Genomic DNA, 27,489 nt, shown 5'->3' with positions numbered 1-27,489 from the left:
CAGGGCAGAGAGAGAGGGAGAGAGAATTACACACAGGCTCCATGCTGTCAGCACAGAACCCAAAGCGGGGGCTCCATCCCACAAACCACGAGGTCACAACTTGAGACGAATCAAGAGTCAGATGCTTAACTGACTGAACCATCCCAGCGTCCCCTTTGCTTATTATAAAGTCACTCTCTGTTACACTGATCGACGGGAATGTCTTTTCTCCTTTCTTTTCTCTCCAAAGTCCTACATGTTTGGGGTACAAAGGTGACAGCTAATGCTTTAGAAACACTTTTAAAGTCATGGCAATGGACCCGAGGCTCACAGGGACTCTCGCTTGGACCCTCAGGGAGAAATGGCTCTTTCCACTGGGTGTTGATCACACTGTATCATCTGTGACCAGGTGAGAGTTCTAAGAAGGGAGCTATTTATTTATTTATTTATTTATTTATTTTCAACGTTTATTTATTTTTGGGACAGAGAGAGACAGAGCATGAACGGGGGAGGGGCAGAGAGAGAGGGAGACACAGAATCGGAAACAGGCTCCAGGCTCTGAGCCATCAGCCCAGAGCCCGACGCGGGGCTCGAACCCACGGACCGCGAGATCGTGACCTGGCTGAAGTCGGACGCTCAACCGACTGCGCCACCCAGGCGCCCCGGGAGCTATTTATTAAAAGAAAGATAACAGGGGAGCAAAATATAGATGAGAATATTCTCTAGACAGGTAAAACATCATGAGTTGCATGATAAACTCCTAAAATTCAGGTAACTTTGGAGAGACAAAGGACATGCTCCTTTAAAGGCCAGCACATTTATGGTCTGGGGGTCCCCACAGCGCTATGCACCCCCTATGACGTTCTCAGGAATAACCGGTCAGTTCACTTACAGAGAAGATGGCGGCCAAAGTCTCAATGCCACCGGTGCTCAAGGTGATGTATGGGATCTTTTCCGGAGGGACCCCAGCTGTCCCAAAGATGCTATTGGTGTAGAACCAAATCTATAACAAAGAGAAGAAAAACAAGGGAGGAGAGTCAGTGAAAGGCATCTATTTCCCAAATTAAGTTCAGGTCCAAGGTGGTCTCTGAGATTCACAGCTGCATCCAGAGTGGAGCTGTATGATGTGGCCAACTATGTGTTTTATTCCTGCTCCCTCCTCTCCCCTTTGTTCATCACTAACAGAACTACCACACTGGGGGCAACACGTGCTCAGCCGATGGTGGCAATGAGATAGGAACAGAAATGTTGGTGAGGCTTCTTGGAAGTCTCCTTAAAATGAGCTTTCCATCAAGGACGTGTGATCCCATTTTTTGCCCTTCCTCCCTTCTGCTGCCAAGATGGTGAATGTGATGGCTGGAGCTTCAGCAGCCTTCTTGGATCACTAGGTGACAGGATAGCACTGCTATTAGCCCCCATGGCAACTCTGTGAGAAACACAAAAGGTCCCTGATCCACAAGATGCTTTAATGTCAACTGCTAGAAAACCGTCACAGTAAATCTATAATGGGGACAATGTGAATGGCGCTCCTAAGGGTTGTGTAACACACAACTTACAAACCTACACATGGAGCCCCTGCTTTGAAATGCAAGCCACCTGTTCAGAGGCTAGAGTGCGAGGTTCAAAGAAGCCTGTGTCGTCACTCACTTAGAGCGATGCTGTAATTTACTAGCCAAATCTCGGCACTTTTGAGACTGTTAATAATTAGTCTAGGACAACAGACACAAATCTGGACGCCCTGGGCAAAGCAGGATGCGTGGTCCTGGGACGGCTGGGCCACCCCTCCCAACTTCCCTCATGTGTGGGGGTTTCTGCCACTGGAGACCAAACCTAATCCTAACGAGACACTCACGGGACCTCCGACAATCACTGTCTGGAGGTTGGAGACCTGGCTCCATGCTGAGGTGGCTGTGTGACCTCAAGCAATGACCTCTGTCCTGCTGGGCTTCCTTCTCCTCCTCAAAGAGGAGAGGGTATCAGGAATTGGGTAAGAATTGTCACTGCTCATTATTAAAGTTTTGGGTCCAGGGGCTGGACACGGGTCATTTGTGTTCTCCCAATCCCAACCGTTCCTCAAAGAGCAAGGGTTTGCTAGAGGACAGAAACCCGTGCTGTCCTTTCCATGACATCTGACGGGGAAACCCACTGTGTGAAGGGCCTCAGAAGCATTGACACACTGATCGTTATTAAGAAACATTAGAGCTCTGGCTATAACTTGTCAGGCCCGAGCGCAGCCTCTTACTTTGTGTTTGGAAAGAGCTCTTGTTTCTACAGATTTGTCTTGTTACCAGCATTTGTTTACCAAAAAAAATTTCGTGCCTCGGGGGAGAAGACAGAATTTAGGACCTGCACCCATATGTGCAGATGGATTATGTTTTAGCGACAGGAGTAATTCTTCATAAAGTTACAGGCAACGCTCAGAGCCCAGTAAAAAGGACCGCATGCGTTTCTGTGAGTTTGTGGGACTTGATGCATCTCTGGGCGAAATGCGTTTCAATGCTCCCGTAAGACAAGGACCCTCTCCCCTGTGCCTGCTCGCACTTGACTGAGCTGAGAAATTAGAATTTTAGATTCTACTTTTGCTTTCACATTCACAGAGTACACACGTGGCTCCTGATAAATTCATTAGTTCCTATAGCTCTTGGGGCTGTGACAGAAGCCAAAATTATTCCAGAAAGCCTCAGTCCTCGCTGGATTTGTTTGTATGATCTCCACTCCCTTTTGAAGGTTCACTGTGACCCCCAGCAGATCTGCAGGGCTGGATGAGAGGAGCAGAAACGCCTTTACCCAAAGTCACTGATTTCTGACAGCCAAGGCTCCATGGCCCCTTCCATCCCCCGGCGACCATGCGGACATCACGGTATTCTCAGCCTCAGTCTGGACCCTAGAGCTGCCAGCCTCGGACCCCGCTGGATTTGTGTTCTCCCGCAGAAGCGGTGCCCGGCTTGCCCCGGGGTCTCCTTCCTGGCTTCTCACACCCCCTGCAACCCCCTTCCCTGCTTCCAATTCCCCCTGTAGCCTCCGGCTTCCCCAGAGGGGGTTAAACGTTAGCAAAGGGAATCATTTGCATAAAATTACAAGCTCAAGGTGGGGAGTCATTTCATATATAAATGTACCTATTCGTTGATAGGCAGAAATCGGCCCTGAGGACCACCTCCCCCAGTCCAGGGCCTGTGAGGTGTTCCTCCTGGGCTGGCCCCGTCCCTGGAGGGGTGCGGGGGTGGGGTGGGGGGTGAGGTCTGCGCATCTTCGTGCTGGCTCCCAAAGCCATTGCTCTCCCCCTGAATCACCTTCCAGAGCAGGAAGGTAACGGCCTCTGAGGTTTATCTTCCTGCACTGAGGTTTATCTGATCAGGCAGTTTGAGGGCGTCGGACGACCCAGAAGTACCAGGAAAGGTGGAGCGTGTCCCACAGCAAACCCTCTCGTGGAGGGTGCTTTGTGTTGACCTCATCCTTGACATAGTCAGGTTCTCAGGTGGCCGACTGTCTCCTCCCCCAGAGAAGGACTGGAAGGACAGCAATCTGGAGGCCTGCGTACCGGACCTGACCCCAGCGCGGCCCCTGGTGAACTGTGGGTCTGTAGGCAAGTGACTATGCGTCTCTAAAGAAGGGAAAAAAGATCTGGCTTTCAGGGTGGTTGCAAACAAGCTGTAAAGTGATGAAGTAAAGCGTCTTTTCTAGAGCTGGTGTACAACAGACGGTGGGTATCATTCCAGAAGATTTCCAGGTCTCCCCTGAGACACCACTGTTCTTTGGTGAAGAAACATGTCACAGTCGTGCGCATGGCTTGGGGAGGAAGTACTTCAGGGTCTGCTTTGCAGCCTGGAGAGGGGGGCGCAGGCCTCCTGACTGCCTGCCTCGGATGCCCCAAAGCCCTCCTCCTTAACTCCCGACACTGCGTGTTAGAGACAAAGCATAGCACCATAATCACGTTCAACTCTCTCAACAGCTTGTGCAGGTGACAGTGTGGTCAGAGAGACCACACACAGCCCGTCGCACCAGAGCAGAGTGCAGACCCAGGCCTGTTCCCTTCCTGCCCCACAGTCCTTCCTGCTGCACGGGCTTTGCTGGGCTGTTAGCGCAGCTGGCTAACTGGAAATGCCTCCTCTAGCCATCATCTCCCCCGGAATCCCATATATGCCCAGGGCCCTGCCTGCAGCTGGCCTCCTCCTGAGAGAGGCGTTTTAACCCATCTCTCTGGCTAACCCTTCAGGAACAAGAAACCACCTGATTTGCCTTTGCCCGGAACAAGGCGATTCTGGCAGAGTATGGGCTCAACACGTGCTCGCAGGGGGTGGTCACCAAACAGTGGCTCCCCCAAACATGTCTGTGTCCCAATCCCAGGAGCCTGTGAATATGTTACACTACCTGGCACAGGAGCTCTGAAGATGTGGTTAAGTTTAGGGGTCCTGACAAGGGGAAGTTATCCTGGATTATCTAGGTGAGCTGGAAATGGAGTCATGAGGGTCCTTATAGGACGGAGTTCAGAGAGAGAAGGCGCAAAGGTGGGAGCAGAGGTCAGAGAGAGAAAGAGAGCTGTCAACACACAGGTTGTCTCCACCAATGGTGACGCACGGGATCTACGCTGAAGGATAGAAGACAAAGGACATCTCGTCGTTTACTGAACACTAGCTCCCAGGGATGGCACCAGTGCTGGACCTACTGTAGGGCAGGGACCTCCTTTCCCTTCACGAACACGACTGTCTCTCAGCCCAAGGGACAAGGAATCACATAAGGAATGAAGGGCCCTTGGAAGGAAACACTCATGTGCTCACATGCGCCCCCGCTGGGCTCTCTGTGCACCCGCGGGAAGCTTGTGTCCCCTCTGCTCTGTCCATGCAGGGAGGGACCCGTGGAGTTGGGGCTGGGGTTGCTTCCTCTTCCTGTTGACTGGGGAGGTGCCTTGAATCTGGGAATGCAGAATTCATGGCAACTTCTGGGGTCACAACCTCTAATCCTGCTCCACCTGGAGTAGAGGAGACATTGTGATCCCCATCTATCCGATTCCTGTGCCAATCTCTCTGACCTGCTCTGAATTTCAGAGGGGAGAAAAGGCTCATATATTGTACCCCCAAATCTATCATCTACGTGTTCTAATTCCATCCTCACACAACCCAGTGGGGTAGGTGTCTTGCCCCCATTTAACAGATGAGGAAAGTGAGGCTCGGCCCAGTGAGGGCTACACGGCCAAGAGTGGCAGAGCTGGGATGTGGGCTCAGGTCCTTCCAACCCTTTCCTGCTCTCTGCTGCCTCTGCTTGCCCTCCTGAGGTGGAATGGGGTGGGGGTTCCATCGGGGGCTGGAAGGGAGCAGGTGCATCCTGGGAAAGGATAACAACATGCTCTGCAGCAAAGAGAAGCAGACCCCCTGCTCTCCAGAGAATTCTAGAGCCCAGACCCCAGTCTTCGCAGAGCTGGTGCATCCAGAGCTCAAGTGTCACCGCTCGTTGCCATCAGGGCCCCTTGGACCTGACCATGGATGTGCAGGAATGAGCGAGTGACTCCCCCGCCTCTCCTGGGCCACTTCACACCCTGATGAGCATCGCTGGATGACCTGATGGGGCGCCTCCAGCACTCAGCAAGGAGGGGCTTCCTCCCAATCCCCTCACTCTTTCTATTTGGAAATCCAGAAAGATACGAAATAAGGACTCAAATTTTAAGGGTGGCCAGAACATGCTAGCTTGTAAAAGCTTTTCTAAGAGTGTTGGATTTCCTATCTTGCTCCTTCCTTTACAGGTAAAAACATAACCCCACCCTGACCCAGCCCTCAACCAGCTGATACCGCCTTTGAGTCATGTCCCCAGTCACATCTCAGTGACCAAGGGCAGAGGGGTTAAGCTTCTAACCTGGGTTCCAGGGCTGGGAGGTGGGGGTGTGGGCTGGAACCCAGGCGCCCGGGGTCTCAGGGCAGGGCAGCTCTGTGCTGAGAACTTTATAGACATCCTTTCGTCCATCTTCCTGCCATCATATGGGGGGGGGGCACTTTACAGCTGGGGAAACTGAGGCACGGAGCAGTCGTGGCAACTTTCCCCTTAGCCTGCAAGTTCAGAGCTGGGGGTTGAACACCACGGACTCCAGGACATGTCCTCTTGACCAGAATGCTGGGGCAGCCACGCAAAGGGCCTCCGTGCAGCATTCTCCCCATCTGGGGACATCGCAAATCCTTTCAGTGAAGGGTCTCAGTTACGGAGGTAACAGAACATTCAATCCTTCTAATTTGAATTACGACGTTATTTGGGAAGAAACTTCAAAAACAAAAGCTATTTACAATGCTTCTCAACCTGTGATTAGAAGTTTTGTGCAAGACAGGATTTGGCCTGCAGCGTTCCTGACGATGGGTCGACAAAGGAGACAGACCATCAGAGGGCTCCGGGCTCCCCCGGGGGAAGGCATCATGTCTCTAAGGCCTTCTTCCTCCCTCCCTCCACCCTCCCAGCCTTGCCTCCCTGCCATTTGGTTCTTTATGGAGGGGACGTCTGGTGCTCTGTCAGGCACGGCAGGTGCACCACACAGGGGAACAGCACACACGTGTCCTTGCCCTCACAAATCTGGTGTAGCAGCAAAGGGAGGCGTTACACAGCAGTTGTACAGGTGACAGACCCGAGGGACACAGAGCTGCCCGGGAACGCTGTGACGCTTGGGCACCCGCCGAGTGGACCAACCCGGGAGGCCATGAAACGCCACCGAGGGTCCAGAATGGGCATCACCAGGCTAATTTGCAGCCTGCGCCCTGAGCCTCTCCACTCTTGTTTTGCGTCCATTTCTAACAAGCTCCAGCGCCTTGTTTCCCAGCCAAGACCGCATGGTGGGAGCAGCCAAGTTTGCAAAAGAGTGCCATCGAGAGAGGGAAGAACACGGCGTTAGAAACAGTCTTGCTGATAAGGGCAAGGGGAGGGGAGATGGAACGTAAGCTCAACGGTTACCATCTGTGACATGTTCCATGTACATAACTTCCTATCACCCCCCACAGAAGCTCTGCAGACTGAGCATTAATATCCCCCGTTTTCATAATAGGAAACCGAGGCCCAGATGAGTCGGTATGATTGGCTTCCTCTGTTCAAGAGGGAAGGAGTCCAGAGGAAGGAAGGGCAACCCCAGGTGTCGATAACGATACTATAATCCTGGGTATTCCAAAACATTCAGGAAGTCTCAAGAAAACTGGTTTTCCTGCAGCAGGTGTGACAATGGCGTCGGTCCAATTCTCAACCCAAGCATTTGATGGAAGCAGCCCCCTCCCTGCCCCTGTTCTTCTCACCTCTCCCCACTCTCTCCCAGTGTTCAGGTGCCTCCCATGTGCCATGGGCAGTTCTGGGTGCTGGAGACCCAGGGACCATGAGAGGTGGCCTTCCCTCACGAGGACAGTCACGGGGAGGGGAGGGACAGCTGTGGGTGTAGGAGCTGCTGTGACCACCCCAGGGAAGGGGAGGGAGTCTGTAACCAGGAGGCTCCTTGCTGGTGAGAGACTGAACATTCACACACAAGTCTGGTTTTCATGCAACAAACTGTTCAGGAAGAAGGCAGCTGCATAAAATGAAGGATTTAAGTCTAATTTTAGAGGAGGGAATTTGAAAGCCATTGTGAGAAGGAGGAAAAAAGAATCCAGTGCTGAAAAGGAATTTAGAAACAATTAAATGTTAAATCCAAGTTTAGCCTGATTTCTAAGCTTTGTGGAATCTATTCATTGATTCTGTTAGCAAAAATGTACTGAGCAATTTGTAACGTTGGTTTAACCCAGTAATTCTCCACTGGGGGCAATTTTACCCCAGGGGACATTTGGCAACATCTGAAGACATTTTTGGTTGTCACAACTGGTGGGGTAGGTTATCATCTAATGGGCAGAGGCCAGGGATGCCGCAGAACATTCTGTAGTACCCAGGACAGCTCCCCCACCACCTGCCCCAGGACAAGGAATTTTCCAGCCCCCAGTGTGCAGGGTGCTGAGGCTGAGAGCTGCTGGTTTAGTGCAGGTGCCTGGCTCTTAGGAGATGGGCTGGCCAAGCCTGGGCAGGGGCTCCAGGGCAGAAGACCTGGAACCAGGACGTGTGAGTTTGACAGCACGGGCACCCCTCCTATTGTGACCCTGAGCGTGTCCTTGGCCCTCTGTAAACCTCAGTTTCCTCCTCTACAAAATGGGGATGGCACCACTTCCTGCAGGACATTTGGGGCTGGAATAAAGTGACAAATAGGACATACCTAGCAGTATTTGTGACGTCTTAAACCACAGACCACATCCCCAAATAATTTCTGGCACAATGAAGGGAATAAAGCAAGTTTTGAAGGGCATTTCAAGATTTTCATCTGTGTTAGCATTCTTTCTTGGCCTCATGCAATATTTGGATTTGGGGGCAAGAGGTGCAGGGGCAGAGTCTGGACCGGGGCCCAGGACAGCTGGGCTCTGACACCGAGATTGCTGCTGGCCAGTGTTTGTCCTTTTGTACGTAAAACAGAAGAGGTAAGACTTGTCTCGCTGGCTGCCTACGGATGACCTGGGGACACAGTCCAGTGTCCCATATGGGGATGCTCTGAGGGGGCCTTAGGGGCCTTCCCTGCTCAGGGCTTAAGCAGCCAAACCTTGTGCCCAAATGGCTGGGACTCAAATCCCCTTTCTACCATTTGTAGCTATGTGACTTAGGGAAAGTCTCCCAGTGTCTCTGTGCCTAACAGTGCTGTGTAACTCACAGGACTGCCATGGGGACAACTTCTGGCCCATGCTAAGTGCTAAGTGAAGGTGTGCTTTATTATTATTACAGCTGAGCAGACAGAGGCTGGGTGAGGGGAAGTGACTGGCCTAGGTTTCCCACTGCAGGTTTGTGGCCACAGTGAGACAGAAAGCCAGGCCTCTGGATACTGGGCCAGAGCATGTTGCTCTATGTCAAATTCAGCATGCCAAGCTACAAGTGTTACTTCTGACGTAAAGATTAGAAATAATCCTAAAACAGCAAGAAATAGATGAAGATTATCTCAACATAATAAAGGCCATACTGGAGAAGCCCAGAGCTAACGTCCTACTCCACTGACATCATATTATGATATCGCCACACTCATCAAACCGAGAGCCTTCCCTCTAAGATCAGGAACGAGACAAAGATGCCCGCTCTCGCTGCCTCTATTCAACATAGTACTGGAGGTCCTCGCCCGGGCAATTAGGCAAGAAAAAGAAAAGGCACCCAATTCAGAAAGGAAGAAGTAAAAGCATCACTGTTTGCAAATGACATGATCTTATATGTAGAAAACCCCAAAGATCGTGTGCATGCACACACACACATACACACGCACAAATTGTTAAAACTAATAATCAAATTCAGTAAAGTTGCAGGATACAGAACATACAAAAATCAGTCATGTTTTTATATACTAACAATGAATTACAAAAGGGAAATTAAAATAATTCTAGGAGCTCCTGGGTGACTCAGTCAGTTAAGTGTCTGACTTCAGCTCAGATCATGATCTCACGGTTTGCGAGTTTGAGCCCCGAGTCGGGCTCTGTGCTGACAGCTCAGAGCCTGGAGCCTGCTTTGGATTCTGTGTCTCCCGCTCTCTCTGCCTCTCCACTGCTGGTGCTCAGTCTCTCTCTGTCTCTCAAAAATAAATAAATGTTAAAAAAAAAATGAAAAAAAAATTCTATTTATAATAACATCAAAAAATACTTAGGAATAAAGTTAAGTAAGGAAATGAAAGACTTTTACACTGTAAACTATAAAACATTATGAAAGAAATTAAATACACAAATAAGTGGAAAAATATTCCATTCATGGACTGGAAGATTTAATATTGTCCAAATGGCCACCCCACCCAAAATGATCTACAGATTCAATGCCTTCCATGCCATCCCCATCAAAATCCCAATGGCATATTTTCCAGAAATAGAAAAAAAAATGCTAAAATTCATATGGAACCATAAAAGACAATGAAGAGCCAAAAGAATCTTGAAAATGAACAAAACTGGAGGCATCTCATTTCCTCTTTTCAAAAGATATTACAAAGTGACAGTAGTTAAAACAGTGTGATACTGGCATAAAGACAGGCATCCAAACTGATGGGATAGAACAGAGAGCCCAGAGATAAACTCATTGATGCTCAACTGACCTTGGACAAGGGTGCCAAGAACATTCAATGAGAAAAGGATAGTTCGGCAAAAGGTGTTGGAAAAATTGGATATCCACGTACAAAAGAATGAAATTGGACCCTTATCTTTACTCAAAATGGATTAAGGATTTAAACATAAGAACTATGAAAGTCCTAGAAGAAAATGTAGTGGAAAAACTTCATAGCATTGGTCTTTTTTGGATACAACACCAAAAGCAAAAATTAACAAGACTGGCTACATCAGACTAAAAAGCTTCTGCCCAGAAAAGAAAAAAAAAAAAAATCGACAGAGTGGAAAGGCCATCTGCAGCATGAAATAAAATATTAGCAAACCATATATCTGATAAGGGGTTAATCTCCAAAATATATGAGGAACCCCTACATCTCAATAGCAAAGCCAAACCAAACCGACCCCCCACCAAACCTCCAAACAGCCCCCCCCTTAAAAATGGGCAAAGGACTTGAACAGACATTTCTCCAAAGAAGACTTCCAGATGGCCAACAGACACATGAAAAGATGTTCTACATCACTCATCATCAGGGAAATGCAAACCAAAACCACAATAAGATACCATCTTGCACCTGTTAGGATGGCCACTATTTAAAAAAAAAAAAAGTGTCAGTGACGATGTGGAAAAATTGGAGCCCTTGCACACTGTCGGTGGGAATGGAAACTTGTGCAGCCACCATGGAAAACAGTATGGGGGGTCGTCAAAGAATTAGAAACCGAACTGCCACATGAGTCAGTATTCCACTTCCGGGTTTTGGTCTGGATTGCAATCAGGATCTCGGAGAGATGTCTGTACTCTGGATATTAGCCAGCCTCAAAAAAATAAAAAAATAAAAGTAAGAAAAGAAGGAAATCCTGCAACCTGTAACAACCTGGGTGACCCTGGTAGACGATACGTCGAGGGAAGTGGGCTGGTCACAGAAGGACAGGTACCACATGCTTCCACTTACACGATGGGTCTAAAACAGGCAAACTCACAGGAGCAGAGAGCGGGGCGAGTGGTGGTCGCCAGGGGCTGGGGGAGGAGGAAACGGGCAGCTGACAACGGTACGGAGCTCCCATCAAGCAAGACGAAGGAGCTCTGGAGATGTGCTGTGCAAAGCCCGTCCCACAGTTAACAAGACTCCAGTGCCCACCTATACGTTTGCTAAGGAGGTAGATCTCGTGTCAAATGCGCTCACGACAATAAAAAAAGACACGAACGGCAATCAGTATGAGGAGGGCGGGGCGCCCCGAGCTGAGACCTCACTACCGCTGGTCCCCAGAGCGGATGACACGGTTTTTCCCCAACCTAGGCCTATGCAGCGGGGTTTACAGACACACCCTAGTGGGATTTATACAGGAAGTTTTATAGGGAACGCGAATCAGAAATTTATGTCCCGGGAGAGGAGAGGATTCTGTTTAGAAATGTCATGGCTCTCGCTCCAAATGCCTCATTGAATACAGATTCCATATGTGGCTTTTACGACTCCAAATGTTAGCTTGAGGAAACGGAGACGCTCCCTCTCTACCTTCTCAGAACAGGGAGGGTGGCTCTGAGCCTGGAGCTGCGAAGTGCAGGAAACAGCAGGCGGTGTCCAAGGCCATGCCGTTTGCCCCGGCACCTCCTCCTTCGCTGGCTTTCAACAGACCAAGGAAAAAGGTAAAAATAAGTAAGTTGCAAGTCGATTTCAGCTCATCCCAATGTTTCCAAAAATAGAATCAAGAGTGGTTCAAATGAGGCAAAACACTGTGGTTGTAACTTTCCATGCTGTCACCTTGCCCTCTCTGGACAGGGACGCCGCCCTCTCATCTCATGTCACCTCCCCCTACATACCCCAGACACTCCCATGCCAACTTTTAGGGGATGCTGGGCTTATGGAGCTATTTTATTTGGGGCTCTTTAGAAGGGCCCCTTTTTCCTCCTTCTGGACCCAGCCACACTTCTCCTGAGCTATGTGAGTACCTCTACACTGCCCTGCCAGCTGGCTTGCACACCTTCGTAAATGGGGCACTCACCACTGCACAATGCAACCCATTATTTTCCAGAAGCAGCAATGATAACGATCCCGAGCCTGCTCCCTGGTCCTGGGATTCTTGGATTCTACCCTCAAGAGCCACCAGGAGGGAAGGGGTCAGCTGCGTCTGTCCTGGGTTTGGGGAACTTCACAGAAGATTCCGCCCGCCTCCGCTCGATCTCCCTGCCCACGTTAACTCAGGCCCCGGGAAAGTTTTCCTTTCAAGCCTGAGGTCCTCCCACACCAAAGTCCCATGTTGAAGCCAGCCCAGCCAAGAGTACTTTTATTTAAATCATCTCTCACTTACAGCTTCCTAACTCCTACTTTATTAAGAAACACGAGTTTTCGGGATCACTAAATTAAACAATGGTGTTTATTAAGGGGTGACTGTGTTGCTGCTGCTTTGAACACTTTGCGTGGATTCTTTCTTTCGTTATTACATCAGCCCATTTTACAGATGACAAAACTGAGGATCGATCAGATCACGTGACTGCCTGATGGCGCAGAGCCAGTGTAGGTGGCAGAGCCAGGACCGGATCCAGGCACCGAGGCCCGAGCCCTGACACCCTCCCCCCCCCCCGGTCACCTCCCCCTGGTACCGCCCTTTGCGCAGGGACGCTCACCGCGTTGAGACCGCAGAGCTGGTAGCTGGCCATGGTGACGACCACAGTGATGACCTGCCAGCGGACGAAGGGACTCCGCAGCAGCTCCAGCACGGATACCAGGTGGATGTTCCTCTGCAAGCGGCTCTCTGCCAGGACCTCCTCCACCTCTCGGGAGACATCCTCTTTGCCCAGGAAGGTTCGGAAGGCTGCACACAGGGACCATCACAGACTTTCAGGAGGGATTAGGATGTTTGCAGTGGACGGTCCCACCACCCAGACACACGCCTTGTCAGGGACAGAGCTGGCAGGGGCCTTTGAAACCGAGGAGTCCCGAGCCTTTGTTTAAAAACAGAGCAGGGGCGCCTGGGTGGCTCAGTCAGGTCAGCACCTGACTTCGACTCAGGTCATGATCTCGTGGCTCGTGAGTTCGAGACCCACGTCGGGCTCTGTGCTGACAGCTCAGAGCCTGGAGCCTGCCTCCGATTCTGTGTCTCCCGCTCTCTCTGCCCTTCCCCTGCTCGCGCTCTGCCCCTCTCTCAAAAATAAATTTTAAATAAAATTTTTTTTTTAATTTTTTTTTTCAACGTTTATTTATTTTTGGGACAGAGAGAGACAGAGCATGAACGGGGGAGGGGCAGAGAGAGAGGGAGACACAGAAATCGGAAACAGGCTCCAGGCTCGGAGCCGTCAGCCCAGAGCCCGACGCGGGGCTCGAACTCACGGACCACGAGATCGTGACCTGGCTGAAGTCGGACGCTTAACCGACTGCGCCACCCAGGCGCCCCTTAAATAAATTTTTTAAAAACTTAAAAAAAAAAAGGAAAACAGAGGCCCAGAGATGTGCAATGACTTGCCCAAGGTCACCTGGTTGGCTAGGAGAAGAGCCAGGAGGAAACACTGGTCTCCTGGGGGCCCTGGGTTCAAATCCTCTGCTACCACAGTGCATCTGTCCGTGGTTTGTAAGCATTCCTGCCTCACACGGCTGCTATAGTAACCGGATGACGTACATACACTAAACACAGGCTCAGAGCTTCACACACAGGACGTATTCCTTTGAAAAGTATTTACTGAGCACCTCCCGTTTGCCTGGACCTGTGTGCTCTCCTCATTGGAGGCACTCAGATGGTCAGACTGCCTGCTTCTTGGCCAGGATTCTGGGAGGAGATTCCGTCATCCGAAGGAGAACTGAACTAAATGACCTCCAGGGCCCTTTCCCTCTGAGACACAGGAACCTTGCGTGGAAATACTCTCAAAGGGCTAATCTTCCTAGTATTCAAACTCGCCCATGTGACTTAGGCCTTTTCCAGGCTGAACACTGCAAATTTCCAGCCTCAGCGAACCTGCCATTTCTGACTAAGCCTTTAATGGTGCAAACCTCCACATAGATATGTATAAAGGTGGGCTTATGGATTAGACCCCTGACAGCATAATAATCAGATAATAGCAGATGCTTTCAGAACACGGGTTTAAATGTTCAGTGCTCTGACATTTGTCCTCCTCCAGAGAAAGGTGGCCGTGGTGGCGGCTCCCGTGGACAGTCCATTCCAGACACAGTGGGCATCATCCTTAAAAACACTGCACTACAGCACAGGGCATATGAAATTGCTCAAGTAGCAAAACAAAATCCCCAACACACACACACACACACACACACACACACACACAAACAAAAACACAAAACAAAACAAAAAGGCTGTTAAAACTTGCTCCAGATTCTACAAAAAGCAAGCCCGTGAGACTCTGGGGTGTCATTTCCAACAGTACACTGAAAACTGCTTCAGAATGTTTCTTTCATAAGCTATGATTTAATACTTTTGCTAGTTTTTATTAAGGATAAACGGGAGAAGTAGCTGAATGAATAACATTTCCATGTCATTCACTTAACTACAGTATTGCTAATACTTCCTCAAAGTTCAAAATGCAACACTCATATGATAAAGTAATCCTGAAGTCTGAGGGCAGGAAAATATTTCTCTCTCCTCCCTGAAATACATGCTTTCCATGTAAAATAAAAGAGAAATCTACAGCCTATTCCCCTCCACCATCCCCCTTTCCCCTTGGCTGCCAGGAAGCTCTCAGCTCTTAACAGAGTTTCCTGGAACAAAAGTCTTCTTTCTTCAAAGCCATGCTTTCCTCCTTCTTTTAAAGCATCAATTTAATTTCCTGTTGTATATGTGCTCAGAAAGACAGTTTCTTTCTACTTGTTCCACACCCTTCCTCGAAGTTTCCTGTGACTGGGTGAGGACGATTATCCGGTGGGGGATAGTATCATGGCGGACACGGAGATGCACCACTCACATCGCCTTCAGGAAAGGACTCCCCACCGTAGCTGTGAGCGCGTGGTTAACTGACACCACCCTGCCCCCGCCCTTGGCTTTGTGGATATGCACTCAACCTTGAAGCCCAGGTGATGCTGTTCCCACAGTGATTCCCGGCCCATGAGTGGGCACGGTGGGGACGCAAGGGCACGGCCGTGTTCACCCGGTGGGGAGAGCTCCCCACTGGGTGTGCAGAGACTCAGCCGGGGGGTGGGGGGGTGTCCCGGTCTGAGGCTCTCCTGCTCTATCCTGCCTCCTCCCTCTCCCTTTCTCAGTGTTACTCTCCAATGAAACTTCCGCACTCTTGGCTCCTCCTCAGCACCTGCTTCCTGGAGAAGCTGACTGCAGCGATGAGCCGCTCAAAAGCAAAAACAACCAGTTTAGCTCTGTTCTCAGCTTTCAAAGTGCCAAGCTGCTTTGGTTCTTACTACCTCCTCCTGACCTGTGACCATAGCCCACTAACGGCTTTCCTGGTCTGGCTGCATCATGTCCCGTAGAGCTCCTCCCGTAAACCTGTCCTCCACGCCGCGGCACCAGTCCCCCGGGCTCGGCGCCTGGCCCGCGGCCCTCCCTCAGCTCCCACCCTGCTGCGTCACTCCCGAGCAGATCGGTGGCTCATCTTTCCTACACCCTTGTGCTTCTCGGCTGTCTGCACCTGGCCATGCTGCTCCCTCTGCCAGGAACGCACTTCCAGCCTTTCCTTGCCTGGCTGCTCCTTCCCTCCCTCCCAGATGGCCAAGCGGACAGGAGAGCGTGCCTGGCCACTCCGGGTCCTCCCGGTCCCTTGTGCCTTCCCATCTCAGCACCGTCCCCAGCACCTCCTCCTTCCGCTTGCTGCTGACACCTTGAGGCCTAGCGCCTGGTGCCTGCCGGGGGAGGGGCACGGTTTGCGTCTGTCGATCTGAGCCCCGACCCCGCCCTTCCCACACCCGCACTCCCGACCTCTCGGGCCGGATAACTCTGTGGCAGGCACGGTCCTGTGCATTGTGGGGCATTTAGCGGCGTCCCTGGCCTCTACCCACCAGATGCCGGAGGAGCTCGGCACCAGGGACCATCAGAGCGGCCTCCAAGCGTCGTTTACAAGAGCCGACACGTGGAGACAAACCTGAGTGTCCGCTGATGGGTGGAGGCATACGGAAATACACACACACATGTACTTACACACACAGACATGCACACATGTACACTTACACGTGTATTCACACATGTATACTTACACACATGCACCTGCACACATATACTTACACACACATGTATACTTACATACATGCACATGTATACTTGCACACACACACACAATGGAATATTATTCAGCTACAAAAAGAGGGAAATCCTGCCATTCCCAACAACATGGATGTACCTTGAGGGCATCACACTAAGTGAGACAAATCAGACAGAGAAAGACAAACACTGCATGATCTCACTTACATGCGGAATCTAAAAACAACACAAAAACCCCTCCCCAAAGCAAACTCACAGATACCGGGAACAGACTGGTGGTTTCCAGAGGTGGGGGTGGGGGGGGCGGGCACACGGGTGAAGGCGGGCGAAAGCACAAACTTCCACTTACAAAAGAAACAGGTCCTGGGGGTGTGACACATTGTGACTACATGACTACAGTTAACAATACTGTAGCGTATATTCCAAAGCCGTTGAAAGAACAGACTTAAAAGTTCTCATCACAGGGAAAAAGTTGTAAGTGTGTGGGGGCACATGTCAGCTGGGCCTATTTTGTGGGGACCGCTTCATGTTATATACAAATATTGAATCGCCATGTTGTACCTGAGACTAACATAACGCCATATATAACGCCAACATATAATGCCAGTGTCCGTTATATCTCAATGATCAAAATAATTTAAGAAAATGTCTCCAGACACTGCCAAATGTCGCCAGTTCAGAACCACCGTTTCAAACAGGCTTCTGGGTCCTCCCAGGAGGACGTCACACCAGAGCAGGCCCTGTCCTACCCCTGCCAGCCCACCGCCCTTCTCCCCTGCAGGACCTGGCCCCTGTGTGCTTCCCTACCTTCCAGATAACCTCCCCCCTCCCCACCTGCCCCACTACACTCCTTTCTGTTGGTGATCACTCCTAATAATTATGGCCCCGTGGGATTCAGTTCTGGGGTCCTTCCCACCCCAAATGTATCCTCACTCCTGGCTCACAAATGTCCTTTGGAAAACAGCAAACAGCAGTAACAGGAAAGCCGAGCTGGAGTCCTGAGGGGCACCAGGGAGGGGTGCATTCGTGCTGTCAGAAGAGAGAGGGCCCTTGAGCAGGGAGCCAAAAGACAGCAAGTTGCCTCACACATCCCGGCACTCAGGAGAAACACTGGTACTTTTACTTCTTTTCTCTCTCCAGAACGTTCTTTTGGCCTTTCTGCATTTGAGTAGCCTTGTTCTTTGAGCCTCAGCTCAGATACCCTCTCCTTCGGGAAGCTTTCCCTGATTTCCCCCGGTGGGAAGTGAGGGAGGGGCGGGCCAGGTGGAGAGCACAGGATGGAGGACCTGCCTACAGGTCTCATCTTGTCACCGAGCCCCACTGATGCCACCTTCCTGTTCTCGAGTCGTGTGCCCCTCTCAGGCCCCAGGTCCTGTGTCAGTTCAGTCTCAGCACCTCTCTGTGGGCTCCTCATGCTGGTCTCCATCCCCCAAGACGACCTTCTCCTGCACTCGAGCCTTGGCTGTCCTGCCCCAGCCAGCAGGACCCGAACTCACTCTGCCCCGTGGTGGCCCTGCCCACAAGCCCCTCCACCTCGAGACTGTCCCCTCCCATCTGTCCTGACTGAGAAGGACCTCCGCCCACCCCCACGACACGCCTCTGTGCCTCACACATGCTCCTTCTGCCACTTTGTGGCCTGTCTGGAACATTCTTTTCCAGGACCCGCTCAGCAGCCATGTCTTCCGGAAGCCCTCCCAGCCCCGGTCACGGCTAAGCACCTTCTCCTCACTCCTGGCCATGACAACGTGTCCACGCAGCTGCCATGCCCACCCCATGATGCCCCCAAGCAGGAGGGTACCCTGGGAAGTGTGTGGGCCGCGGGGTCAGAGTCGCCTGCCCTCCTGCGTGACCTGTGTGACCCCAGGCAGCGGCTGCTTCTCTTTGAGCTGTCCTTCCATGGAATGGAAACCATAAAACCTACCTCTGGGGTGTTTTTGAGAATAGAAAACAACGTATGTGAAGTGCCTGGCACGTAAATGGTGTCCGATGAACAACGGTTGCCGCTGTTGTTTTATTTCTTCTCTGCAGAGCCGGGCACCAAGTGTGTTTTCCAGTGACGTGTTTGAATGAAGAGCAAACACTGAGACTTGGGGGTGACAGGGGAGGGCACGTTAGGGGCACAGAAGTGGGGCTGTGGCGCAGCGGACAGGAACAGAGGGAAACGGCAGTGAGCGTGACAGAAGGCAGTCAGTGAGGGAACCAGCATCCGAGTGCAGTGCGGCTGACAGGCGACGGGCTCCCGCAACCCTCAGCCACCCCGCAGGGCAGAGCAGCAGTGACCCCCACAATGCACACAGGCTGCCAGGGCACCGGGCATGTGCTTGCCGCCTCACGGGCGCCTGGCACAGGCTCCATCCGGGGTGGGAGACCCTCCTGGGCTTCAGGCCCCCGCAGGACTCTGCCCATACCGGGAGGACCTCGCCGTGACCCGGCCCACCCGTGGCACCCGGCTGGCCACAGAATCCTGCGGGTGGGAAGGGGGTGGACTGCTTCCGGTCTGCGGCTTCCTGCGATAAAGTCTAACGCCCTCTTTTCTCCGGAGGCCACGCTCCTGCGGTCACGTGGAGACACGGCCTTGAATCCTTCACTGCCTCGGCCTCGAGGCCCACCTGAGACCGGCCCCACCACCGTCTGGGACGTGTGGGGGAAAGTGGTTTAGCTCTGCCAGGCCCTGCCGACTGGTGGACACTTGTGTTTCAGGTGCCCCGGGCTGATGGCAGACTCCCATCGGTCCGGAGGAACGCACAACCCTTGCTTGGGGAGGAAGCATCGGTTTTTTACAGGGACAGTCTCAGGGCTGGTTGACAGAAACTGTGGCCCTGCCCAGAGCCAATTCTCAGCACGTATCAGCTCCAGGCAGTGTGCCAAGTGTAGGAGTCGGAGAAAGGAGCAAAAGCTATAGACGCTGAAGAGGCAGCGTCCCCTTCAAAGTCACTCACGTTTCCCAACATGCATTTTGTGGAATGCCAACTCCCAGAGAAGCTCCACGGAATAAGACTCCTCGGTCAAAGAAGTTCAGTGTCACTGTATGCTCTATCTCTTGGTTCAAACTTTATCTCAGAATAATAAACGTTCTGATAAGTCCTGCACAAAGACACCCATTTAACTTTGTTTTGCTCCATAGTTCCTAAATCCATTTGCTGGAGCACCTGAGGAAGTACACCAGGAAATTTTTCTCTGACTTTATGTGACATGTGTCACAGAGGGAGTGAATCTAGGCTGTCCCCATGGCTGGAGGGAGAATCCCATGGAGGACACTGATCAGAGGGTGGAGGCAAATACCACAGTTTGCTTGCTATCTTTGTCTTTTAAGGGACACCTTGAAAAGCAGAAAGAACCCGCGGTAGGCAGAATAATGTCCTCCCAAACAAGTCCACATTCTAATCCCCAGAACCTGTGTATATGTTAGCTTCTAGGGCCACAGATACGATCCAGATAATGATCCTGTGATAGGGAGGTTATCCTGGATTGTCTGGGTGGGCCCAGCGTCATCCCTGTGCGAGGGAGACAGGAGGTCAGAGTCAGAGAGGATGTGCTGGGAACAGAGCGTGGAGGGGATACACTTTAAAGGTGGAGGAGGGGCCACCAGCCAAGGAATGGGGGCGCCTCTGGAAGCCGGAAAGGGCAAGAAACACTTCTCCCCTGGAGCCTCTAGAAGGAATGCAGCCCTGCAGCCCCTTGGTCTTAGCCCAGTGAGACCTATCTTGGAGTTCTGACCTCGAGAAGTGTAAGATAATAAATTGGTACTTTTTTCAAGGAATTGCCAAAAAGTCTCGATCTGGCAGCTCAAACTAAACCACTAAGTAAGTGCCAAGTTTCTTTCATCTATTCCTGTATTGTTTTAAGCCACTAGGTTTGTGGTAATTTGTTAGAACAGCCACAGAAAACTGTTTTAATTAGACAGCTGCACCCCCCCACCCCCCAACTCACTTCCGGTGCGGCATGGGAAAAGCACGTGATCTCTCTGCAAGGTGGAGCTGAGGTCACCTAGGTCTCCGGTCATTAGGACAGCTCCTTGGGGTGACGCTGCAGAGCACCAGCCCAGAGCCTGGCTCACTGCAGATGCAAAACACATACTGTCCCCTTTGCGGGGGATAAGCCAGCATTATGCAAAACCCAATAAGGGAAAATTGGGGGTGTGTCTGCCCAGTGCTGTCTGAGGTCTGGGAGGGAGGGGTTGGAAGGGACAGGGGTCACAAACTCCAGCTGAGCAGCCACAAGCCTGGTGTTTAGGCTCACGGCTCTAGAGCCCGGCTGCTAGGCCTCGAGCCCGTGTTATGCCATGTCCTGGCTGGGCGACCACGGCTGAGCTGCTCAGCCTCTCTGTGCCCTAATAATGCCTGGCTGGCAGACTGTGGCTTGCAGACCAGGTGGGGGGCATGCACCTGGAGAGGCACCCAGCCCCGGAAAGTGCTCACTGGGTGTCCTATGGCGGTTGGGGGGGGGTGCCTGTTGGGGTGGGGCCCACGGACTTCCTCCCTAAAGGTCAGTCTGGCCTCTTGGCAATTCCTTCCCGGGTGGCGTCTGTGCAGGCGCACCAGAACGGAGGACAGGACCATCCTGGCATCTAATTCTGCCTAAGCGGTCATGGCTGCCCAGAGCTCGACAGGTACGGATCCTGAGGTCGTCTTCCCTGTCCGGTGGGGAAGGGTGCGGGTGCTGGGTCAGGGCGGAGTCTGGCAGAGCAGGGTGCTGGCTCACATGCCACATGTTAGCTGTACTCTGTGGACGACACGGGCCACGACCTCCACTGGACAGGCCTGGGAGCCTGCTCCCGGCCAGAGCCCGGATGGTCTCAGGGATTTGGAATTGGGCTGGTGTGCCGACCGGGGAAACGGGTGATGAGCGGGACACGGTGCAGTCCAGCTGCTTTCATTCACGATCGCCGAGGGCCGAGCCCCAACGTTCTGCCCGCCCAGCTTCACACGGGCAACGCGAAACAAAGATGGGAAGAAGAGCAGGTGTTCTCGACGGGTCTGACTCGCATCCCTGAAGTCTCCAGATCAGGGAGGTGGTGTCTGAGGTTGTGCCCGCGCCTGGCCAGCTCAGAGAAAGAGCTGGAAGCTGACTGCAGCCCTAGTCAGGCCCTCCAGTACCCGCCCCCCCATGCCCCACCCCCAGGGAAAAAATGGGAAGAGGTGTGCGGCAGAGAGGAAAGGCGGAGGTGGGTGGGGAGCACAGACTGAACTGGGTTCCGTCCAGCCTCTGCTGCCCCTAGCCTGGCACCTGGGCCCGCCTCCCGCACCTCTGTTTCCTTGGGATCCGGGGGGTCAGAGCGAGTGCCTGACCCTGCACTGTGCCTGCCATAGCACGAGCGTCGTTTGCCGGCCCCTGTGACCAGCTGTGTTATGGTGTCATGGGGTGGTTAAGGGCCCCCACTCTGCGGCCACACTGCCGGGGGCTCAAATCCTCACTTCTCCCCTTGTCACCTCATCTGAGGCCAGGTGAGTTACTTCCTGTTCCTGTGCCTCAGGTTCATCATCTGTAAAATGGACACAGTTGCGGCGAGGCTGTCTGCGGGATGAAACGTCAGCACACGCCAAGTCCTCAGAAGTGCCACTGCTGCTCCCAGTGGGCCGGGAGCACCAGGGGTCTGTTAACTATCCCAGGAGGCACCTGCCACACCCCCACTTTATTCTCCTTTTCTTCCTTTCTAGCCTGACGGGGTTCTACTGGGTGTTGAACGGTGTCCCCATAAACATATGTTGAAGCCCTAACCTGGTAATGATGAACGTGACCTTATCTGGGAACAGGGTCTTTGCCGATGTGATCAGTATTTCAGTTAAGATGAGGTCGCCCTGGAGTAGGGTGGGCCCTCGATAAGAAGGAGAGAAGAGACACAGAGACAGACACGCGGGGAAGACGGCCACGTGAGGACGGAGGCAGAGCCTGGACAGAGGCAGCCACAGCCACAGGGTGCCGAGGCCGGCAGGCAAACACTGGAAGCTGGGAAAGCAAGCGGGTCTTGAGGACAGGTTGACTTTGGACTTCTGGTTTCCAGAACCGGAGGGAACACCTGTTGTTTGAAGTCCCCAGTTTGTGGCACTGTGTTACGGTCGCCACTGCCCCCGGTCGACCCTGCTAGCGTTTATTGCCTCCTGCTAGAGTGAAGCGCGCGGCAGCCTGGAGACGTCCCTCTTGTGGCCCCGAGGGGCCCTGTGACAAGGCAGGCACAGGGGCTGCAGGTGGAGCGGGGGGCCACGACCCTCTGCAGCCACGTGCCTGGCACAGCGCACACCCCCTCTTCTGAGAGGAGCACACCTCAGGGCTTCTGAAACTGGGAGGTTTCACCGAAGCATTAGTTTTCAGCAGCATCTGGGATTGAAGTTTGAGTTCAATACCAACAGCAGTAGGATCCAAAGCGGGGAACGTAGCAGAAGACCAGGGAAGTCCTGTTTGTACTGTCACAGCACTGCATTAGGGACTGATCCTGGAGCCTTCCCAGGGACCGCATAAGGCTGGCAGGGGCTCCACCACGAGGGAGAGCCGGCAGGGTGCCCCTCACCTCCGCTTCCAGCACAGAGTGATACATTTCCGCCTACTTGTCCAATGCACGGGTCAGAGGACCTGGGAACGGTACTGTCTGGTTTTAACTGAGTTAACCCTGATAAATGTACAGGCGGCTTATACAGGATCCTCCAAAGAAGGCCCGGATTAGGGTGAAACGGAGGTGCGTGCGCAAAGACAGGAGCTCAGCAGCCACCCCTGTCCCAGGCGTGAGCCTGTTGTCAGCCTCAGGACCTCGCGACAATGGGCTGTCTAGCCGAGGTTCCACCTACTAAGACATGAGTCACCGACCTCTTCAAGGTAAAGGTGACATTCTAAGGAGAGCGAGAAAGTAGCAGCTTTTCAAAGGAGGTCGCCCTGTGGAAAAGGCACCACCACTGTGCTGCTTGGGACCCCAAGGGATGCACACGTGTTGCCGGTTCAAACTCCCAAACAAACCCTCTGCAAACCGCTGTAAAAAGTGTTTCTGTTTTGAAATATTCCAAATGAAGGGGCACCTGGGTGGCTCAGTCGGTTGAGTGTCTGACTTCGGCTCAGGTCATGATTTCACGGTCCGTGAGTTCGAGTCCCACATCGGGCTGTGTGCTGACAGTTCAGAGCCCAGAGCCTGCTTCAGATTCTGCGTCCCCCTCTCTCTCTGCCCCTAACCCACTCACATTCTGTCTCTGTGTCTCTCAAAAATAAATACACATTGAAATATTCCAAATGAAGAGTTTCAGTGGCTGAATTATGGTTGTTAAAATATAAAAAGGCAACCCTGTCTCATGGTTTTGCAGAAACAGCTGAGTGCCGCTGGGAAGGCGGGAATCTCCCCGCTGCAGGTGCCCCTTCCCAGACGCTTCATTCCTAGCAGACGGGACTGCGAGACAATTCCAATTTCCAAATGCATTAGGTTCAGCCAGCCTTGCTGCTGTCTTTCACTTGGATCCACATTGTTTTCCAAGCTCTTTCTGAGGTCTCATCACCATGAAGTCCAATGTTGCGGCGATCCTGACTAACCCTTGCTGAGGGCCACTCTGGGCCAGCCACCGTTCCACAAGCTTCATAGGCCTTTTCTTATTTAACTTTCATATAACCGTCCCCTGAAGGAGACACCGCAGGGTCCCTACTCTGCAGGTGAGAAGAGAGATGCAACTTGCCAGTGGTTAGCACTAGGGTCCCTGAGAGTGGAGCCTGAGACAAGGACTGGGTGTAAGACGGTGATACACGTGGTGGCTGCAGAAAGCAGGTGTGAGGGGGTGGGGAGAGTGAAGTGGGGAAGGGGAAGCCACCCAAGGTGAGTCATCGAGGAGGCCACTATGAACGAAGGGGTCCGTTGTGCTGGACTTCTGAGTAGAGCACGGAACATTGTTCTCTCCGAACTGTCCCACGGGTGAGGCTGGGCATTTGTCTGCCCACTCCTGCCTCCAGGGAGCATTAACTCGCAAGCGTGCGCATTGTACTGTGGAGGGGCTGAGCTGGGTCCAGGCCATCTGAGCGTGCAGTCAGACACCTGCTGTGTTGGAGGTGCAGAAACGTCAGCCTGCGTCTGTGCTCACACGGAGCTGCCCCACAGCTGGGCTGAAATCAGAGTGGGGAGAAGGATGGTGCCATGGGGCCACCAGAGGAAGCCACTAGTGTTATCACTGGTGAATGGGGCAGCTGGGAGTTGAGCTCAACCAGGGGCTCCAAAGCCCTGCTCTGGATGCTCGGTTATGCTCCCTGGGAACTTAGAACGAGACCTTTCAGACCTTTGGAACAAAGTCCTCCCACCCTCTCCTCCCCTCCCCTTCTCTTTCCTCCTTTCCTCACTTCCTTCCTTCCTCCCTCCCCTCACTCCCGACCTTTCTTCCTAGGTCTCATTCTATATCCAGAATTCCTGATGAGCCTAGAAGCATCCTCTGGCTTCCTCTCACCCATCCGTTGGCCCATCACCAGAGTGAGCAAATGCCTATGTTGTAAATCAGCACCAATTTCATTATACTTGGGAATCACAGAGAGGATTGGTTTGAAACTAACTCTTGCAGTCTTTCTTTACCCAGAGCCCCTTCCTTCCAATCTCTAGGGGAAGGCCTGGAATCTGCCCCTGGAGCTGGGACCCCAGTCACAAAGGGGCAGAAACCATGCAGTGAGGGGACAAAGCACAGGTACTTGTCCTGAGGCTGGCAAATGGCTGTCATGGCCGCTCCTGTCATCACTGTGGTCCTACCAGATTAAGGCAGGTGCTTATGCTGGTGTAAGGCTTATGACGCTTCATGCCAGAGGCTGGGACTTATTCGAGGCCTGGCATACAGCAGGTGCTCAAACCAGGTTGGATGAATGTGACTGGTCCCTCCTCATTTGCTCGGTGTGGAGAAGGGGATCCTCTGGGAGAAGAAGCCTGGATGTGGATCGTGTTGGACTCCTTGGCCCTGAGGTCAGAACAAGGACCAATGGCAGCAGCCGTGCTGTGTCAGGTGTCAGCTCACCGCAAGGAAGAATGACTGATGTGGCCAAGGGCAGATTGGGCGGTTCACAAGCAGTGAGCCCCCCATCCCTGGAGGTGTGCAAGGAGAGGCGTGATGACCACCTGTCAGAGATGTTGTGGGAGGGATCCCGGCATTGCACAGGAAGAAAGACAAGATCTCCCAAGCAAATGGAGAACCCAAGAAGGGTGCAGGTCCCATGGAAGACTGGGGGAGAATGAAGCCATGGCATCTTGGGAGTGGGGAGCGGATGAGTCAGAAACTTCTAGTTTTAACTAGCTGTCCTTGGGGAGAGGGGAAATGACCTTGGAAACTCACAGTCAGTGAGCCCATTTCAAAAAGACATTTGCTTATGGAAAATAACCCTCCCGGAGGGGTCTGTTCCCTTGAATCCCCAAGTCACTTAAATAGTTCATCTGATCTACTTGGGTCATCTGATCTGGTCAGGCTTCCATCCTCGCCCTTGCACTTGAAAGTAAAGGCTTCCCAAAGCTCACACCTCATTCGTATTTCTGGTCACATTCTGATCACTAATTCCAAAGAACTTGAAAAAGGAATGAGAACTTGCATTTCCCAACTGGAGAGAAAACCCTCTGGGTGGCATGGTCAATTTCTAGGCTGGGAGAGGGAGCCATTATGTAATCAGATTTTGTACCAGTTACAGACTCATCTTCATTCAAGGGGGGGCGTCAAGAGACCAAGCAGGGGAAAGGAGGCTGACATTGTGCACCCACAACGTGCCAGACATTGGACTAGGTGTCTTACAGGCCTTAGCGAGATAACCTAGTGTTCCCTTCTCTGAGCCTCAGAGGAATTAGGAAATGATCCCAGGTAGAAAGTGAGGGAGTCAGTGTTCCAACCCAATCTTTCTTTGCACGCACCTCAGAGAATGATGAAAAGAAACCACGGAGCTGAGAAGCTAAAAGAACCAAATTCAGTTCATTTCAATTAACCTGCAGCTTTTCAGAGCTTGCTACGTGCTAGGGGATGCAAACGTTTCCTGTGTTGAGCGGAGATTCTGCCCAGAAGGAGTTCTCCAGTGGGAGACAGAACACAGCTCACTCAACTCCGGGTGGATGGTGCTGGATGCGGGGCCTGCAGGAGCCACACAAACCCCTGCGAGGTCAGTGTTCTTGCTGCCTTTTAACAGCTGGGGAAACTGAGGCTCAGAGGGGTGAGTGATGTGCCCAAGTCACGCAGCCGAGCTGCCATCCTCAGTCTCGTGGTGCTTCGCGCCTGAGGGGCTGACGCAAGCATGACTCAGGGGCTGATTCAGAGAGCGGATCTCCTATCACACATCCCTTGTCCGAGAGGGTAGGTTGTGCCATTGGGCAAATGCAAGGTCCTCTTTCCCAAGAGCGCTCTGTAGATGTCTGCTGGAATTCTGCCTTTGCGATGATTGCTTTTGCGTGTGATGAAATTAGCGGTTGCATTCGTATTGTCAGGAGTGACCTCCATAGCTGTGCCTTATGGTTTTTTTTTCCATTAGTGAATGAATAATTTATTATTGCAAAGTTAAAAAGATTATTCTACTATGGTAAGGTCACTGGACAGGAGGTCTGGCATTGAACACCTTTTAAGTGCACAACACGGTATTGCTGAGGACAGGCACCATGTTACACAGCAGATCTCTTGAACTTACTCATCTTGCATAAACTTTACACCCACTGATGGCAGCTCCCCATTTCCCCCTCCCTCCCAGCCCCTGGCAACCACTATTCCGCTGTTGGGATCCATGAATTGACTATTTCAGAGTTAACTGAGGTCTGACGGCACTTCTCCTTCTCTGACTGGCTTATTTCAGGCAGCGTGAGGTCTTCCAGATCCATCCATATTGTCACACGTTGCAGGATTTCCTTCTTTTTTAAAGCCGAATAATATTCCATTGTGTGTGTATAACACATCTTCTTCAACCATTCATCTATCAATGGACATTTAGGTGATTTCTACATCTTGGTTACCGTGAATAGTAAATACTTAAATCCTGCAATGAACATTTAAGAGTGCTAATATCTCTGTGAGATCCTGATTTCAATGCTTTGGGATAAATGTGCAGACATGGGACTGCTGGGTCACATGCGATTTCCGTTTCTCATTTCTAGAGAACCACCATACTGTTTTCCAGAGTGGCTGCACCATTTTGGATTCCCACCAACAGTGTGCAAGGGTTCCAATGTCTCCACATCCTCGCCAACACTTGCCTTTGCATTTCTGATAATAGCCATCCTGTCAGTGTGAAGTGGTATCTCACTGTGGTTTTGATTTGCATTTCCCTGATGTTTAGTGATGCTGAATTTTTTTCCATGTACCCATTGGTAAAGTGT

At 52.1% G+C, this 27,489-nt stretch overlaps 1 protein-coding gene across 2 annotated transcripts in view; it reads right to left on the bottom strand.

Annotated features, from left to right (window-relative positions):
- SLC2A9 (solute carrier family 2 member 9) overlaps nucleotides 1-27,489 on the bottom strand; it is a 255,656-nt gene that overhangs the window by 70,758 nt on the left and 157,409 nt on the right. For both annotated transcript variants that reach the window (XM_047855181.1, XM_047855182.1), the window contains exons 8-9: nucleotides 12,694-12,881; nucleotides 872-982 (exon numbers count right to left, since the gene is read on the bottom strand). In XM_047855181.1, coding sequence (XP_047711137.1) covers nucleotides 872-982; nucleotides 12,694-12,881 — 299 coding nt within the window. The remainder of the gene's footprint in view (nucleotides 1-871; nucleotides 983-12,693; nucleotides 12,882-27,489) is intronic.

This window comes from Prionailurus viverrinus, chromosome B1, assembly GCF_022837055.1.
Source record: "Prionailurus viverrinus isolate Anna chromosome B1, UM_Priviv_1.0, whole genome shotgun sequence".
NCBI classification, from domain to species: Eukaryota; Metazoa; Chordata; class Mammalia; order Carnivora; family Felidae; genus Prionailurus; species Prionailurus viverrinus.
Note: the sequence above shows the minus strand (reverse complement) of the source record. Positions and strands in the feature narration are given on the sequence as shown.